This window comes from Pleuronectes platessa, chromosome 14 (genome assembly GCF_947347685.1).
Source record: "Pleuronectes platessa chromosome 14, fPlePla1.1, whole genome shotgun sequence".
In the NCBI taxonomy this organism is placed as follows: Eukaryota; Metazoa; Chordata; class Actinopteri; order Pleuronectiformes; family Pleuronectidae; genus Pleuronectes; species Pleuronectes platessa.
Window position 1 is genome coordinate 7,868,171 of NC_070639.1, and position 17,946 is coordinate 7,886,116.

Consider the following 17,946-nt stretch of genomic DNA (forward strand, 5'->3'; position numbering starts at 1 on the left):
TCTTCTGGGACTCGTGTCACGTGATGTCGTGTAATCAACAAAAGCACGTGAACGCTGATGCGGAAGTGATGGAGAAGTATCATGGGAAGTGAGTCGGTTGTGTCTGTATTAAACATGTCGGGGTCAGTTGTGTGTTGGTTGAACCTGCTGCTGTTTCTTCAAGTCGGGGCTCAGCTCAGGGACAATGTCCGGCAGCAGTGGCCGGTTCCCTACAGGTACCAACACTCCTCCATTATTGCAGCATGTTCCTCTGTGTGTGGCGCGAAGTCATGTGACTGATGGTTCAAAACTAGTCTCGAGACTGAGGATCTTGTTCTTGAAAACAAACTCGATTTATTTTACTGTCCGTGTCAGAAACTCGGTTTAAATCAGCTTCACTTTCATCACTGCCACGTTTTATGTGTTTTACGTTTATTTAGCTGTTTACCAAACATTTTGATGTGTGCAGTCGAGTAGTAGATATTCAACTGAGTTCAGTCTTAACTTATCTACAAACTACATCAAAGTTATTCAAACTAAAACAAGTATTTGCTGTAACACAAGTACCACAGAGGACATTTGTAATGTTTAGGATTTTCTTTCTATAATTATTCTGAAGTTTTACTTAAGGAAGAAACAATCAAACATTTAACTCAACTAATCAGATCTTGTTTAACTTTTTCCAGAACAGTAATTCTAACGGTGACATTTGTAATCCTTTTCTATGGTTCTTAATATAATGAGAGATATTGTCTATACTGATTAACACGTTGTCGTTATTGAAGAAAAAACTAAAATCACATGACATGACACAATCGTAGATATTTCATTTGTCATTTTGTATTAAATGTGACTCCAGCCCATGATATAAATACAAAAACCAAACAGTGGCTGAACGAATGGTACCTTAACAAAGTTCTTTAAAAAGCTGGTGTTCAAATTATGTTTTGCTTGTCTGATTTGTAATAAAAGGAAAAACATATAAAATAACTGATCAGTCTGTTCATCAGGCAAAATGTGGAGTCAAGCTCCAGTTGTCACCACAACCATATCCATTTGATGTATAGACTTTTAATTCAGTTTATTTCAATCGATAAGATGTACTAAACTAAGATGTCAGTTTGTTTGGTACATCGAGGCAACACCACCACACATCACATTAACTAGGTGTTGTGATGTTGTGACTTGTTGATTCATGTGAATTCTAGGGATTAATCCATTAAGTATTTAGATACAAAGTTTCAGGATTATTGTAAACTAGATTAAATGTTGTTATTGTTATCATAAGGAAAGACATCGTGATCATAACCATGGAAAAGAAAAGCCTCTTTATTGGTGTAAAACCTGTGGTGTGGCACATTCCTCTTGTCCTCCCCAGACGGTTTGACCGCCGGCCTGCTGCCGACTCCTACTGTGAAGCCCTCTTCCCGTTCTGTCCCACCGGAGACGACGACGGACGGATTCCCTCCATGAGCGACACTGACGTGATCTCAGTGTACAGACTGCAAACACCTGTGTGGGAATTCAAGTACGGAGATCTGCTGGGGAAATTGGTAAGTACTTCGATCCTCTTGTGGTCAGACAAGCTGGTGATGCTGCTGAAAAATCATTTCTCTTAAATGACAATCAATATTTCTGTAAATATAATTTTTCCAACACAAGCTACAGAAAAAATACCCAAAATAAACACATCCTAGAAACATCTGTGCTAAAAACAGAAACGTGCAACTATATTTACAACTCTACACACTTCCTCCTCTCATAGAGCCAGTATAATGTTTCTGATTGGTCCACAGCATATCATGCATGATGCCATCGGGTTCAGCAGCAAAGAGACGGGGGCCAACTACACCATGGAGTGGTATGAGCTGTTCCAGCTGGGAAACTGCACCTTCCCTCAGCTGCGACCCGACGTGTTCGCACCTTTCTGGTGCAACCAGGGAGCCGCCTGCTTCTTCGGCGGCATCGACGACACACACTGGTCACAAAACGGCACATTGGAGAAGTTGGGAGAAGTAACTGGTGAGGAAATATGAATACGAGTGGATTTGTTTTTGATCGATTTACGTATGAATCCAAAGCTGAAAGTAAGTCTCCAAAAAGTGCATAATTTTGTTTGATTTGAGAATAATTTGTTAAAAACCTCCCAGCTGTTTGAAGAAATCCTTCTCTAGCCTTTTTAGGAATTGAAACTGAAAGATGGATTATCAATGTAGCATTACAAGCTGAAAATACATCTGACCAGGTCAAGTGTTGATATATGATACCACTGCATCAGTTCACTTTAAATCTGATCATTGAACGGAAGTTTAACTGTGGACGCCGAAATAATATTATAAAAAAATATTTCTTTATATGCAAATTATGTTATTATACTTGAATGATCCCTTCGTCTCAGTACTGCCCCCTGTGGAATATGGTAAATTATCCACAGATCAAGTCTCCATCACTTTATCGTTTGTTTAGCATTTTTTACTTTCTGGAGACACAATAGTTCAGTTGTCTAATAGCAACAAGGTTCTAGATTTTATATTTCATTGGCATTAAGATGCCCACTTCTCCCCATTTCAGTCTGGGAACAGCTACAAGACCTCTCATTATCCATAAATTAGCAATTTCAATAGCAAATCGACAGATAAGTGGATAATTAAACCTTCAAATGCCAATTCTGGTTCCTTGATTGTGTTTATTGACACAATTTCTCTGGAATCCAGTATTGTGAATTGTTTAAAATTATAAATTATTTACCTACACAAAGTTTTTATGTGCTTCCTGCTCAATACTTACTGTTAACTAGTTTTCCTTTCTCTCTCCAGGGGGCCAGTTCAATGACATGGCTCAGTGGGTCCAAGACGACAACGAGACCGGGATCTATTACGAGACGTGGACAGTCCGCTCTGACCCCGGACCAAATGCCACCGCGTGGTTCGAGTCTTACGACTGCTCCCAGTTTGTCCACCGCACGTACAGGAAACTCTCTGAGCTCGGAGCCAAACTCTCCAGTCGATCTCAAACCAACTACACCAAGATCTACCTGTACAGCGGAGAGCCCAGTTACCTCGGAAACGACAGCGCCATATTCAGTCAGCCCGCTCTGAAGAACCTGGCCATGGACATCCGTAAGTTTTACCAGAGGTTCCGGCCGCACCAGTCGTTTATAGACCTCGCCATCAGTCTACTGGAGGCGTATAAAAAGGTTGTGCTGGACAAGAGCTTTTACCTCTACTACAACTTTGAGTACTGGCATCTGCCAATGAAACCGCCTTATGTGCATATTACATATGAAGAGGTGCCTTTGCCTTAACGTACGAATGAATCAGTCTATTAACTATTTAAATGATGGATTATTTAAATAATTGTCAACGCTCAAAGTAACATTTTTGATGATTAATGATGTTCATCAGCTGATTTTGCTCAGTTTAAAGTACTCTCTGCAGTTTTCTTGTTAAGAAACATGTATTCTGTTGTCATCCAGTATTTCTTAACAAAATGCACTGTATGTATCCTCGAGGCTTGTTTACTGTCGTTTCTTCTTCATAAATCATTTGCACACCTCATGTTTTGAATGTCTCACACTGTGCTTTCTTCCACACGCTTGTTTGCTGCCTCTCTTGGTGCATTGCTGAATTTGAAGGCAACTGTGTCATATCCACCAGCTGATGAAGAAAATGTGATATGGTCTCCAGAACATCTACTAAATGGAACTTTTCATTAGATTGTCTTTTTAAATTGGTGGAAACATTTTTTTTTTTATGTTTAATTGGTGACAAACTGACCCTTCACTTACATCATCGGTGAAAACGTAATTATTTCTGTTCTGTTATTCAAGAGAGCTTGAATGCTTTCCTAACTCGCTGCTTTAAAGTATATGAGGATGTTCACCAACAAAACAAGGACTGTTTCACACATTTTATCTTCTGGTTTTACGGATAAAAAAACCCTGCAATTATTTTAAATGTACAAGGATGTGTCATATGGTAATCAGGTCCAGTTTTCATATAAACGTAAATTAACTTATTTACACTTGCATTTTATGTAGCATGATCTTTCTATTTAATCAAGCTAATCATGTGCACTATGACGTACTTCAGTGTTTGGAAAAGAATGAAATGACAGCTGCAGAGTACATTCAGAAATTTTATTACCGGTATAAGATCACATATCCAAAACAATTGTCATTTCAAGACAGGTGACCAGTAAAGCAATGTAGACAAAACATTTGCCAAACAGAAGCAACACTAAAGGACACCAGTTTATTCCAAATAAAACTTACCAAAGAAATCGCAGGACAACTGATCGAGAAGCGATATTAAGACACAACCTCAGCTCGAAGCTGCTGTCATTATTGTTAAATACACTGAATAAATTAATAAAAATAATCCAGCGATATGTTACTGTACCGTTAAGATGCGAGAGTACACGAGCATAGACAATCAGCACAGGCATCTACTTCAATGACCAGACACCCATACAATAATAAACTATGTTAGATATCCTGCAACTTAAGTGTCTCAGTTTGTAGTTTGTGTTACAGTTTAGCTACATTTAGTGTCTACATGAGAATGATGAATACAAACGAATGAAGTCTGGCAGAAGTTGTAAGTACTAAAAATCTGGGTTTTTACACAAATCCTAATGGCATACTGCAACGTCCACTATTTTTACATGTTTTCCAGGAACCATGAGGTTGGATATCTAGTGCTTTTCTGCCGCAATACAAAGTCTCTTTCATACAAATTTTAACAATTTTGGCCTTTCTCTGCATAAAGACTGCAGGGTCAGATTCCCTGAATGGAGTGTGCTACATCTTGGTTTTAATCTCCATATATTGATAAATTATATTAAAAAATTGTTTCGTAGTGAAGTCAGAACTTTTCAACCACCTGCCTGCAACAGAGCCACAAAGACGGAAGTGGAACCAATAGAACCAATTCCTGCTGCTGGTCTGCTTGCTGGTTAAAATGAGTGCTTTCTTTTTCTATAACTCAAAAAGAAGGAATGAATTAGAAAAGTACTATCCTCATCAATACATTACACAGCCTGACTTCTCTAGTGACAATAGTATGAAAATGATCCATCTAGCAAAGGACAACTTGCACTCTTATAAAAGACACAAGCCATTAAGGAAACGTCAAACCCTGTCAGAGGGTACATTTCTATTCATATTAATAATCAAACACACAGCGTTTTATATACAGATGCATTTTACTTCCTTCTTAAAGGAAAAGAACATTTGTTTCACTCATCTGACTTGTCAAATCTCTTTCGGCTGAAATGGTTTGGATGATATTGGGTAACGGGAGCATGAAGGAAACCTGGAGAGACGGTGACTGTATCGAGAAGGGTGAATACAGTGCTTCCTTTCCTGCACGTACAAAGTGATAACATGATACAGAGCAATGTGTGGGCTAATGAGGAGGGCAGGTATTCACGACAGGTTCAGAGCTTGAACAGGCAAATAGCCGAAGATACAAAAGAAACCTACATAGGAAATATATTAATTTAATGCACCTGCATGACAAAAAATTATTGTCTTTTGCATTCTCGGCGTGCACTGTGAGCAATTAGCTGCAGAGACTCGTCTATCTGTTGAATAACCACAATGATTCAGACGTGTCTGTGCAGGGTTTGTATTTACAAAGAATCATTGCTCTGCTTGCTTCTTATCCCTTCAATATATTATTCTTGATGTCAAAAGCCCAGTACAGCCTCAATAATCAGCATTTAAATCTGGGTCATTGCTTTTCATATCAAGCAGAAGGACTTGGTTTGTCCTACTGATTATTTGTTGTTCATCTAAGGTGCTTAGGAAATAAATAAAAATCTAGTTTTTCATGCCAATTGATGTACACTGCTGGAAAAATATATCTGCAATAACTTTAAATATATAAGGCCATTTGGCGATACTCCAATGGCATATTGTTTCACACAGTGCAGAGTTGCTGTCGCAGACTGGATTTAAGTAGGCCGAGTTGTAGTGTAATACCATGCAATTATGTTCCTTATTGTCCCAAATTACTCCACGACATTAAAGACATTAAAGCACACTTCTCAGAATATAGATTATCATAACCAGGCTACTACCAGATAAGTCAGTTTGAAGTTATAAAAATTACTTTTTTGTCAAAAATGTCCCCCTGCATTGATCTGAAGAAGCCGTCTTGTCGAGTGCTGTCTCCGCGTTAAACAAAGCAGGATCCACAGTCTGTTTTCTGCCACTTGAGATTTCTGTGGTGTTTGCACTACATGATATTGTGTAGCAGGCGGCTGCTGCACTCTACACGACACAGGGGTTCAGCAAGTCTATGCTCTCCAGGATGGCACCAAACATTCCACTACAGCTGAGCTTCTAAAAGCACTTCAGTGCAAACATGGAGGCCGTGTTCTACACCACACGCTTCACGTACTGAACTGCTCTGTGGATTTACTTTACCATGTCGGCATCATGTCTGGGAACCAGACCCGGCCAAGGTGCTTTGAAACCTCCCAGTGAATCTCATCCAGGGAGTATTTGTGATCGGGAATCAGCACCTCCTCCATGATGGAGAGCTGGGCCAGCCTCCGGCCGCACATCTTCACAACCTCCACAAAAGCACTGCAGGAGACTTCGCACTCCCCCAGGCCGATGGCTGACAGCTGGGTGCAGTGCTTCGCGATGCGGATCAGCTCCTCGTCCAGAGGGCGCAGGCCGTTGGCGCACACCACCAGCTCCACCAGACGGGGGCAGTGGAGGCCTACACGGCCCAAGACATCCTTGCTGACCGAGCGGCCGAAGTAGAGGTGCGTGACAGGGGTTTCCTCGTTGAAGAAAGGACCAAACTCGTCTTCATAGAGAAAGAAGTACATGACCAGGTTGAATTTGGGCGAGTGCCGCACCATGGCGTCCCAGCTGCTCTTTTTTATGGTGTGGAAGTGCTGGCCAGGGTTCTCGCTCACCACGTCGATACGCAAGTGTTCCAGGTGGACGTGTTTCTCCGAGGAGAGGGCCAGCAGGAGTTCGTCACTCAGGAGGTGGTAGTTCAGTGCAAGCTCTCTCAGCCCGTGACAATGGTCTGCCACACATAGGATTCCTAAAAATACACAGATTGTGGTTTTAAAACATAAACAAACTTTTTTTTAAGTTGACTAAAAATGAAAGACTTCCTAAAAATCTATTGCCATCATCGGCTCCAACGCAAAAATCCACTATATTTGCCAGAAGTTGCAGGAAGAAGGCCTGCGAGAGGGGGAAACTGGAAAGCAGCACAATAGTTCATTTATAATATATAATGCGAAGTCTGCCGGTCCACCACGTGAACTGACCACATTGTGTGAGAGGAAACAAGAGAATTACACAGAGTGAAAAACACTTAAACCCTTGTGACTCAAAGTAGGAAATTAAAAACAAATGACTAAGTGCAACGCAGGCATGGATTGAAAATGTTTGGCCACAAAAATAAAAATCAGGAAAAAGCTGCTTCTTCTAATGTTGAGCAGTGAACCAGTCGTAGGAGTCTTGACTGTGACCGTACCTGCGGGAGAGACGTGAGGGCAGCTGCTCATCTTCAGCAATTTCAGGGTGTCACTGTTATTGGCCACCAGCACCTTCAGAGACGGATCATCGACTGGCGTGTCGTCAATCTTCAGCGAGGACAGCGACTTGGAGTTGACGAACACCACAGTCAGAGCTGAGATGAAGTGAGACTATGGGAGCGGGGAAAAATAATGCGCTGAATTATAAATCACTAAGTGGCTGACGACACATTTTTAGAAGTGGCAAGATGAAAACCAGGTCTAATAATATGGATTTGAAATGAAGATGGCCAAAGCATAAATTGCAGGTTTTCAGTCCTTTTTTAGGTTGTCTTGATTATCGGACTGATATCTCTTGAGCATGCAGAGGCTCTGCAGATTTAAAACGTCTAAGAAATGGAATCTCAAAGACGACCACATGTACAGAATATTGGGAGACAAATTATACATTTACACTGTGTGTTAAAAGTTTCAAGCTGTTGTGATAAAAGTGCTGTAAGTCATACAATTACTCCTTACTGTGCAGAGCGACAGTATAAGAATGCGAAAGTAACATCCTGCGTCCTTATGAGTCTGTGGAACTAATTACAAATTTGTCCTTGGTTGTGCACAAGAACAGACGTTGCTTTTCACAAGTGGATTTCCCTTTTAAATCTTGAAAAACAAGATACTGTAAAGTATTAGGTTAATAATACCTTTGGAACCTCCATGAAACTTGGTCTGGCTGTAGAGATAAGCCCCAAGGTCTTCAGTGAGCAATTCACCAACTGTGATAGAATGTCACATGCAGCCTCTGCAGACTCTGTACTACTGTCCACCTGGCAAGTACAAACACAGATAGTAAAACACGTGAAGAACATAAAAGACACATTTAAATCCTTCAGATGGTGCAGCCAAGATTCAAGACATCGCTTGTGTTGCACATTTCAGTGGTGCTGCTGTCTCACCTTGAAGCTGACGTACTGCAGGTGGTTTGAGTGCCTCTTGATGATCTGCTTGATGAGGTCTGGATGTGTGGCTTTCAGGTAAGAGCTAGCCGGCTGGTTGAGCTCGAACTCGAAGCATCTCCACAGCTCAGGCATGTGGAACACCTGGTTCCACCGCCGACACACCTGAGAGGCAAACGCCCGGTCCAGCAGTGGAAGGTACTGGAAGATGTGGAGCAGGAGCTCCTGAGGAAGCCGCACCCAGTCGCTGCCGGCCTCTGCCTCTGCATCCTCGGCCTCTGGATCCTCGGCCTCTGGATCCTCGCTCAACTGCTTCCGAACCTTCTTGTGCACCTCTGGTGGGCTCTTGCTAGGGGAGCCGTTGCTGCCCTCCTCAGCTCCTTTTATCCGCTTCATCCTGAAGCATGGAGATGAAACAGCTTGGTAAAATCCAACATGGCAAAACAAGTTGAATACAAATTTTCATTACACTGTTTATTATGTGGATTAATAAGACAATTCAGGTTGACCTCAACTGAGGTGAAGCCTGATAGTACACTTAGTTTCCCTTTTCCTGTCAGGACATCAGTCCTTTTAATAAATCTATGTATATTTCATGGAACAATAGATACACATTAATTCCCCCATAGCAGGGGATTAGAGGGGTGGCATTAGTGTTGGCATTTTTAAGATTTTTTGCTTGGTTTAGAATTTCTCACTGTGACACAATTCTGTGTCCCCTATGAATGGGGCATTGCAATACTGGAAAAGAACCCTCCCATCAGGACCGACATGTTTCATCATAGACTGGAGGTGGGACTAAATAACGTCAGCAAAATGACACCATAGCAGAGCCACCAGAACCCTCATTGTGATGAGGGATTGATGCACTGCAGACCTCCTCTGACATCCCTCTCTGTGTGGATTGAGTGGGTTATCATTGCAGACACAGTGTGATCGCATCCTGCACTGGCACTCTGAGGGAAGAGTTGCTCTGCTGCTTTTTTCAATATGCAGACATATACATGGCAGGTTTCTCTTTCGCCACCGTTGCTGTTAAACCACCAGTCAGCTGACTAATCTGTGCAGCTGGATCTCTTTTCCTCTGTGACCTCCCGGTGAACCCTCTTACCCACATGCAGAGATGTTGCCATGTTGTCACAAATCAGACTGGACAGGGCCTTCTGTGCATCATCAGAGAGCATTGTGGGATAATACCAGCTTGGCAGCAGCATGCAGTCAATCTGTGTGAGAGCATCTGCGTTGGATTTGCTCATCTACTCATATAGAAGATTTTGACACCAGGCGACGACTGTACAACTCCTCACAGATATGGTGCAAGGAGATAGATTTTCACTACCAGACTGTCACCATTACTGCTTATGTTTATCTTTATTTGAATATAGAGTCTTTTTTTATTAACTTACATCTGCTGTACAATAAACATTTGACAGGCTATGCTTCAGTTATTTATCTTTGAATCTGGATTTATATTCGGCTTTAATACTTGCGTGTGTCTTTCAAGCCCTTGATACTTAAAACATGTCTATTGACAATAGCTCCATTCATATTTCTGTACAGTGACAGCTTTGTAGTCGTTCTGGTGGCAGGACTTCCATCTCACTGCAGGGAACGTATTGTTGACTCACTTTGACGATGTTATTCTTATGCTTTTGGGTTTAGCTATTTTGTTTCTATCTATATGTCTATATGCATGTCGAGGCCACGGTTAGGCAGTAGCAGTCTGTGAATTGAGACTAAAAGCAAGGTGGTCGGTTTAAATCAGTGTGAACTAGGTGGGTGGGTGTGCAGCTAGCTCAGTAGCATCGATGTTTGGGTTTCAGCGAATTAGAAGGAAACTGATACTTAAGGAGACACAGCAAAAAAACATCACTGTTAGCTTGATTTGCTCTGTGAGCCAACTCGAAACTAGCCTTCGAGCGATAGCAGTAATAAACAGGTTAACGCCTCGTCTCCCGCTGAGAAACCCGCACCACAGCTCCTCCAGGCGGACATCATACCTTGTTGTTTACGTTAGCAGGAAAATCCGACACCTGGCAGGTTGACGTTTCAGCCCGTGCCCGCGCTGGAAAGGCTCTTTCGCACCGGCCAGAAAACGCGCATGGGAGCACCGTGACCGGGCCGCACGTTCGTAAAGAAGCAGGGGGACCAAGGAGGCTCGTTCCCCGTGGAGGAAAAGTGACAACTCCGCCTCGGCTGACCTACTTGATCCGCCGCAGAGGTGCTGCCTCCGAAATGGCGAAATGTTGTTGTGCCGGCCGCTATGCATTATGGGAAGATGCAATGTGAAATGGATGTTGGCGAAGATCGTCTCTGTCGGAGAAATGATTCACCCGGTGCGAAAATAGAGTCTGCATGTTGTGTTCTCAGGTGAACTTCCTGTTACAGACTTTGATGAGCAAATGTATTTCTGTCTTTATGATGCATCATGTTTGCTGGTCAGTGTTATATTAATATAAATTTATATACTTTAAATGATAAATCAAGAGAACAATCAATGATAATCAATGAAAAGAGAGAAAATACTGAGAAACGCCAGTCATATTTTACCACAGTCTGATGACATCAAAGATTAACTAACATTTTGTTTTATTTGACAAAAGCCCACATGCCCAAACCATTTTGCCTCAATGATAAGTGCCTAGAAGTGTTCGGCTCATTCTGATCGGTCGGGACATTTCTAGACATTTTGCTTTAATGTAAAGTGCCTACAAGTGTCCCATGTATTGTACTCCCCGAACACCAAGAGTGGGACATTTCTAGGCATTTTTATATAATGTTAAGTGCCTAAAAGTGTCCGGCTCATTCTGATTGGTCGGGACATTTCTAGGCATTTTGCTATAATGTTAAGCGCCTACAAGTGTCCCCATAGACTGTGGGGTGTCCCAAGTATTGCACTTCCCGAACCACAAGTGTGGGACATTTCTAGGCATTTTTCTATAAAGTTAAGAGCCTACAAGTGTCCGGCTCATTCTGATTGGTCGGGACATTTCTAGGCATTTTGCCTCAATGATAAGTGCCTAGAAGTGTCCGGCTCATTCTGATTGGTCGGGACATTTCTAGGCATTTTTGCTATAATGTTAAGTTCCTACAAGTGTCCCACGTATTGTATATCCTTAACCACAAGAGTGGGACATTTCTAGGCATTTTGCCTCAATAATAATGAGGACATGTAAACTCTGATTAAGATTTACATTGTATTTTTTAGTTTGTATTTTATCATTTTTCTTTATGTACTTGTTGTATTTAATATTAATATGGACCAGAATATGAGTCAGAAATAAAGCGAAACAACGTAAACCTAATGAAAAACACAATAACACTTAATGTTTGAGAAGCTGGAGATATTGATTGACGTCTTGCTCAATAAAGTATATAAACAATTCCTGAATTGTCCCATTTGTGGAGGATGAGGCGGAACAAAATACAACTGAGGGGTCGTGACATGATAAACAAACTATAAACCATAACAAAAAGTTATACTACATGACCCTCAAGTTAATTAAGGCCACTTCAGAAAAAATACTTTCAGGATAATTACCCTAATGTTTAAACATAATTAAGTACTAGATAACTTTTCAGTTCAGTTATGCTTCACATTTGGTTATCAACATCATAAGCTTTATCTAAGGATTTGAATTATTGAATATTAACTCTAGTATTTACTCAACAGTGCACTGACTCCAAATCCACGGTTCGGTTCAGACCTCGATTTTTCTTCGTTTTGATATTTTTTAAACCTAAATATCACAAATGTGCTTGTATGTGCATTATATTAGTCTTGGCCTAATACAAATGGCCTAACCTTTACTGCAGCTGTGCTTACTCAAAAATGCTTGGATCAAAATAATCATGCGAGGGCACAGATGTAGCAGTGGGTCGGGGAATCGCATGCTAGGTACATTTGTATCATGGTTTTTGGGAGCATCATTTACACCAAATGCTAGCAGGTGGCTAAATGAAAGAAAATGTGTCCTCTCATTAAGAAACCACACAGTGGATACTTCGTGAAACAGAGAACCTGGTTTATTACCATTCAACTCCATCCACCACAGATATTACAGAGCAGATTGACAAGTATTAAGCTTTTTTATATAACAGCAGCTGCTTTTTTACCACACTCTGTTCCCCGGACCCCCACCCGACCCCCCAGTCCCCCTGCCTCCTACTTGGGGAAAAGCATTACAGGTGCAAAATTTGTATTTGGTGTGAAGACTGGCCCCCTTAAAATCCTTCAGCTGTAATCAGTCTCACTGTGAGGTGTTTTTGTATTACCGTAGGATTTGGTACTTTCTTTTTGCATTATTTTTTTTAACAGAGTTGTAAATGGGATTTACATCCACCATTGTTCACTGCGGGTGCCAGGCTCCTCCTCCTCATTTCTAGACAACATAGGAGATCTGACATTTAGAAGAAGAGGGGGGGAAATTACGACTCTCTACTGTATAAAAATGTACAGTGGCTTTATTGACATACATTCCATAGGTTAAACAGCTGCAAAATAGGAGGCACACCCAGTATTGCACTTCATTAAAAGTTCTGGCTCAAAACATAACCCAGAATATCAACCAAAACTGAAGTGAAGAGTAGCAACTTCGGAATACAGCTATTTTTGAATAGTATCGTTATATACAAGATTAGATAAATCGTACACTACTTTCCGCCCCAAATATTTTTAACAGTCTATACTCACCAACTCAGCTTTTTTGTCCGTCAACCCACGATGCACTTGACAGTGGAGGATACTGTACAAGATTACGAAAAAGGTTTACATACAACAATATTTTAAATTTATAGTTAGGAAGCTGGGAATAGGGCCTGTTCCTTTTTTTAAACCCCACACTGATCCACAGTTGCCTTTAAGCAAATTCATTTCATTGTCAATGTTTAATCTTGTATTGTTACACTTCAGGTGTGCAACTTCTATAGAAGCCGAGGGAATACATCGGCCGCATGCAAACACGTCACAAGTTATTATTTTTTTTTATTTTTTTTTTTAAATCTTCTTTTTTTTAAATGCTGTTCTTTTTTTCCCTCCACCATTCATGTCTCTCTGAATTCCAAAGGAGCCACAGCCTGGCTTTGTAGAAGGGCCCGGTAACTGATGTAGGTAGAGGGGCAGACCTGAGGACTCTTGGTGTCGAGCAGAAACCTGGTCCGGTGTCCAGGAGACTCGACGGAGCAAGAGCCAAGCTTCGCGGCTGAGCCTCGGCAGCAGCCAGAAATCACAGTAGACGAACTGGTTCTCAATTTGAAGTCCCGTGTTGTTTAGAAGGTGTGGGCATTCCTGCACACCCCACAGCCCAAGGCGAACTCCTCCCCCGTTGGCGGGTGAACCACATGCAAAGGGCACTCGGTACCTTCAAGCTGTTTGCCTTTAGGGCCTGTGACAGAAAGAACAAGAATTACTTTTCAACTCAGTCTGTTATTTGCAGTCAGTCATTGTCTCTAAATTGTCATTGTCACAGTCGATTGATAAATACACTCACTAAGATCTTTTGTCAGTTGTTAAAATATCTCGATATATACCAACATCTTCTTAAGAATCATCCTCCCTGACAAACCTTAGTATTTTGATGTCGTGTTAAGGGAACATGCAGTTATTAATCATATAAAACCACACGTAACATTTAGCAGGTGTTTTCTAGTCATGGATATATGGTCTCAGTTATCAGAGCAATGCAATTAGTCTGTTTGTTTGTATCTCAGTTGGCAAAAACGTTAACAATTTCCAAAAAGTGTGGTTGAGGTCTATTAAATACCCTATCATCTTCCTCCTCCTGAGTTTATAATACAAAAAAAAGATTTGATTTAAATCCTTTGAAAAATTATCATATAACAAACGCCTTAGACATGAGGAGTGCCACATTACTGTGACTTTGGTGTCTGCAATAGTGTGTAAATAATTCAGTAAAGTCACTAGAATCATCCTGTACCTGCAGGACAATGGGGCAGCTCCTCCTTGGGTACACTGGTCATCCTCTGGAAGTCATCGTGGCAGGCGTTGCAGAAGTGTGTGGTGCCAAAGCAGAAGAAGACTGCCACCGAGCAGCAGTACCTGCATTTATACTCCAGGAAGTCTGTGCCGTGCTTCGAGCACATCTGGTGAGAGCAAAAAGTAAACATCAGGGTTGGGTTTTATATTTTTAGTTTTATAAAAACACACACCATTGTAAAGGAATAGTTCCATATTTTGGGAAACATACATATTCAATATTATGAATAAAAGTCACCAGCCATTGAACTGTTCCAGCAAGTTGCTCCTAATAAAATCACGACTCGTTCTTTAATTAGCGAGCTCATTTGACATGATAATTATCGAGCTTTAGAGATTGTCACTTCTGAACGGAGCCAGGTTAGCTTGGCTCTGTGGCTCTAAGTTTCCAGTCTTTATACTGAGCTAAGATAGTTGCCACTGAATCCAGCTTGTCTCTGAACTGGCAGTCATCTATTACCCACCTGTGCCCTGGAGACATCTGAGCAGGCTCCACAGATCAGCTCACTGGGGTCGTAGTCGTCTCCCTGTCCTGCCTCTGCATCACAGCGAGCCTCTCCACCAAAGTAGGCCTGGGGGAAAATAGGATGTGATTAATTCTCTACACAAGAAAATGTAACTTCACACATTTTGCATCTTTAGTTCACACAGCACCTTCTTGCACTTGAAACAGACATAGTATGCATATCTGTTCATGGCAAAGCCTGCAGGGTCGTTGTGGAATCGCGCTCCTGGTGTAGTTATTGCCTCACTCTTGTGCAGACCCTCATACTCCAGCCTCATCAGGGCCTTTCTCCTCACATCCTCATAGAGCTCCTTGATGGGGTCGAGCAGGTCCTTGATCACGGAGTGATTAATTTTGTTCTAAAGACAAACAGATGGCCATGTTCATTAGGTTTGCTCTTTCAACAAAGCGTATAAGTAAACTGAAGTCAATCCTCTTTGAGGCGTGGTGGAAAGCGTTTTAAAGCTCTTTGTTGCTAAATCAATCTCTTAAATCAGACGAGCTCAGGTAACATCTCACCTTGCAAATTGGACACAACATGAACCCGAACGTGATTCGAGGCCCCAGCCAGCGATTTTCAAGAACACGGCGAGTACACTGAAGGTGGAACACGTGAGTGCAGTCCAGCTGGAAACAGAACAAAGAGTCACAATGTTGAAACAAGGACAAATTGGAATCCAGGGGTGAAACTCTTACATCGAATGGACAGTAGTACCTGTACTGCAGGAGCAGCAGAGAGCGCTTCTGTGAAGCAGATCATACACATGTCGTCTGCGTCCTGTTTCAGACAGCCGGTGCTCTTGTCACAGCCGTGCAGACATGGGAGGCAGGCCTCTTCGTTTTTAACCCCCCCACAGGGGTGACCACATGCATGAGTCTTACTGCACGCCAGTTTAGCGTATTCCTAAAGAAGAACACAAGAGAAACTTGTGTTATTTCTAATTTATATAATATACACTTTACTACATAACTTTACATTGTGTTATAGTTTTTTTCACCTGATACATTATTTGTTACATTCACCACAGACTTATTTTTGAGGCGATTCAAATTTCCAAGGTGGTGATGCTTCATTATAAATATTCTCAAGCGATCTTTCCACTCACCAAAGGAAGACCAAAATCTATATTTTAACTTGGGTAAAATATTTTTCTATCTTGATTAAGTACAGATATAAATAATCAGTTTTTACAGAATGAAACAGATTAAAACTAAATAATAATGTACTTTTCCTATTATTGTTGTGAAGCATGTGCTTCTGTGAGCATTTGTTGACATAAAAAAGTTTTCAATAAAACAACAGTTTTAATAGATACTACAAAGAGCAACAGAAAGATATGCAGACAATAAGGTTTGGTTGAGTTTTGTTGTTTATAGTTGATGTTGCGTACTTGACAATCAGGGTCTGAGCAGACGCTTCCCACTGCAGACAACTCAGTGCCATTCCTCGTCCCACAGAACCTGCAGGCGTCAGAGCTGCTGGAGGCTGGTTTACCTACAAAAATATTAGGAATCATCAGGATAGGTGTATATATGTTAAAAGGAAGACGTGAGGGAATTTTGTATTTCGGAGAGAAAATACTTGTTTGTATGATTCTGCAATTTAAGAAAGTTTTTACATTCACAGAGATACGTTAATCATCTCGGTTTCTGTGCTACCTGTGTGCTCTCTGAACTCCACCATAGCCTTCATAGTCTTTGAGTCAGCCAGAGCCATGAGCCAGAAGAGCTTGGTTCTCCCGCAGCCTTCATGCAGATCCACCTTTATGGCCTCCTCTTCCTCCTTGAACACCTGAAAGCAGTAATGAAAGTAAGTTATAATATCAGCCTGATCGTTAATAATCCACATTCCTTCTATTATCAGTTTCACATTATCTATATTCAGGTAAAGCAGACCTGTCTCTGGTGGGAGCGTGTGCGCCGGTGCAGATGGAGGAAGCGGTCACAGTCGGTGCAGAGGTTGCCGCACATGTTACACAGTATAATGGCTGCTGTCTCTCCGTCGTCGTGGTTGTCACACATAGGCTATGGAAAGAAGCAGAGGATGATTATTACTCGTTCCTTTGATTATCTCTCAATTATTTTCTCCCAGGGAAACTCTTTGCCATTCTCACCATCTGCTTCTGCTGTCCGTCTTTGCCCATCCAGCGACCAGAGGACAGTCGATCTACATGGTCCTGGTCCAGCACACACAGTGATGCTAAGGCAAGCCACAGCTATGAGGAAGAACAGGTAATGATTACCAAATGTATTTATATTTCTAACATAGGAAAATGTTCTCATGAGTAAATCTGTATTCATACCCTTGTGGTGGCGATACAGCGTACAGGGGACCGATGCTCCTCCTCCATTTTAGTCAGCGCTATAATGGTCTCAGCTATAGAGTTTTTGGTGACTCTGGACCAAGCATCTGAAAGGTGGCCCTAAAAATCACAAACAACTCTATTAGAAAAACTTTTTTACTATTAACAACAGATTTTACAAAATACAAATGACTAAGATGATAGATCAATAACACCATGGACTTACAGCTGCCATGTCTTTAACCAGCTTTATTATGATCTCTGCGATCTGAGGAGGGGTGGAGCCTTTCATCCACCAGTGACTCTCCCCCCTGCGGATGTAGCTGAACACAACAGGAAGGAACAACGTTAGACCTTCTAGAAAATAATGTGACAAACCGAGTGAATTTGTGTTGTGATGACTCTCTGCAGAAACTCACCTTGAGTTGAAGATCATGGGCAGCGTGACGGTGGTGACCCCTTTACCAGCAGCCATGCCAGCCGTGCCAGCGATGGTGGTGCCTTTGGCTTTCAGCTGCACGGTGAGGGCTTTGGCGATGCAACCCAGAAACATGTCAAGGATGCCGAGCTTGTTCCAGTCACCCTTCTCCGTGGAGTGGATGATGTCACTGATGTCTGCCGGCGGCAGAGCCTTCACCCCGATGATGCTGGCAAGTCGCACAGGTGTGACCTCTGGAAGGACCCGTCTGAGCAAAGATGTCACCT

At 41.8% G+C, this 17,946-nt stretch overlaps 3 protein-coding genes across 20 annotated transcripts in view; 1 reads left to right on the forward strand and 2 right to left on the reverse strand.

Moving 5' to 3' along the window:
• The first annotated feature begins 42 nt into the window (after positions 1-42).
• Positions 43-4,581, forward strand: cln5 (CLN5 intracellular trafficking protein). Its single transcript, XM_053439318.1, has 4 exons — positions 43-215; positions 1,358-1,532; positions 1,776-2,001; positions 2,796-4,581. Exons 1-4 carry the CDS (start codon positions 82-84, stop codon positions 3,281-3,283), a joined length of 1,023 nt encoding a protein of 340 aa, XP_053295293.1. The 5' UTR covers positions 43-81; the 3' UTR covers positions 3,284-4,581.
• Positions 4,104-10,699, reverse strand: fbxl3a (F-box and leucine-rich repeat protein 3a). The gene is made up of 5 exons (XM_053439317.1): positions 10,439-10,699; positions 8,439-8,835; positions 8,187-8,309; positions 7,491-7,662; positions 4,104-7,049 (listed from the first exon to the last, which is right to left on the reverse strand). The coding sequence occupies exons 2-5, from the start codon at positions 8,832-8,834 to the stop codon at positions 6,409-6,411; spliced, it is 1,332 nt and encodes a 443-aa protein (XP_053295292.1). The 5' UTR covers position 8,835; positions 10,439-10,699; the 3' UTR covers positions 4,104-6,408.
• A 2,185-nt stretch (positions 10,700-12,884) lies between these two features.
• mycbp2 (MYC binding protein 2) overlaps positions 12,885-17,946 on the reverse strand; it is a 59,460-nt gene continuing 54,398 nt past the window's right edge. For all 18 annotated transcript variants that reach the window (XM_053439304.1, XM_053439298.1, XM_053439300.1 and 15 more), the window contains 13 exons: positions 17,661-17,944; positions 17,468-17,564; positions 17,242-17,361; positions 17,053-17,154; positions 16,835-16,963; positions 16,598-16,730; positions 16,330-16,433; positions 15,654-15,842; positions 15,458-15,565; positions 15,088-15,297; positions 14,898-15,005; positions 14,375-14,540; positions 12,885-13,822 (listed from right to left, as the gene is read on the reverse strand). In XM_053439304.1, the coding sequence (XP_053295279.1) occupies positions 13,707-13,822; positions 14,375-14,540; positions 14,898-15,005; positions 15,088-15,297; positions 15,458-15,565; positions 15,654-15,842; positions 16,330-16,433; positions 16,598-16,730; positions 16,835-16,963; positions 17,053-17,154; positions 17,242-17,361; positions 17,468-17,564; positions 17,661-17,944 (1,866 nt within the window). In that variant the 3' untranslated portion in view covers positions 12,885-13,706. The remainder of the gene's footprint in view (positions 13,823-14,374; positions 14,541-14,897; positions 15,006-15,087; positions 15,298-15,457; positions 15,566-15,653; positions 15,843-16,329; positions 16,434-16,597; positions 16,731-16,834; positions 16,964-17,052; positions 17,155-17,241; positions 17,362-17,467; positions 17,565-17,660; positions 17,945-17,946) is intronic.

Coding starts and splice junctions, on each gene's coding strand:
- cln5 (XM_053439318.1), top strand. CDS start 82: ATGGGAAGTGAGTCGGTTGTGTCTGTATTAAACATGTCGGGGTCAGTT. Junction 216..1,357: donor CAGTGGCCGGTTCCCTACAG/GTACCAACACTC, acceptor TGTCCTCCCCAG/ACGGTTTGACCGCCGGCCTG. Junction 2,002..2,795: donor GAAGTTGGGAGAAGTAACTG/GTGAGGAAATAT, acceptor TTCTCTCTCCAG/GGGGCCAGTTCAATGACATG.
- fbxl3a (XM_053439317.1), bottom strand. CDS start 8,834: ATGAAGCGGATAAAAGGAGCTGAGGAGGGCAGCAACGGCTCCCCTAGC. Junction 8,310..8,438: donor TGCAGTACGTCAGCTTCAAG/GTGAGACAGCAG, acceptor TGTACTTGCCAG/GTGGACAGTAGTACAGAGTC. Junction 7,050..7,490: donor CCCTCACGTCTCTCCCGCAG/GTACGGTCACAG, acceptor GTGTATTTTTAG/GAATCCTATGTGTGGCAGAC.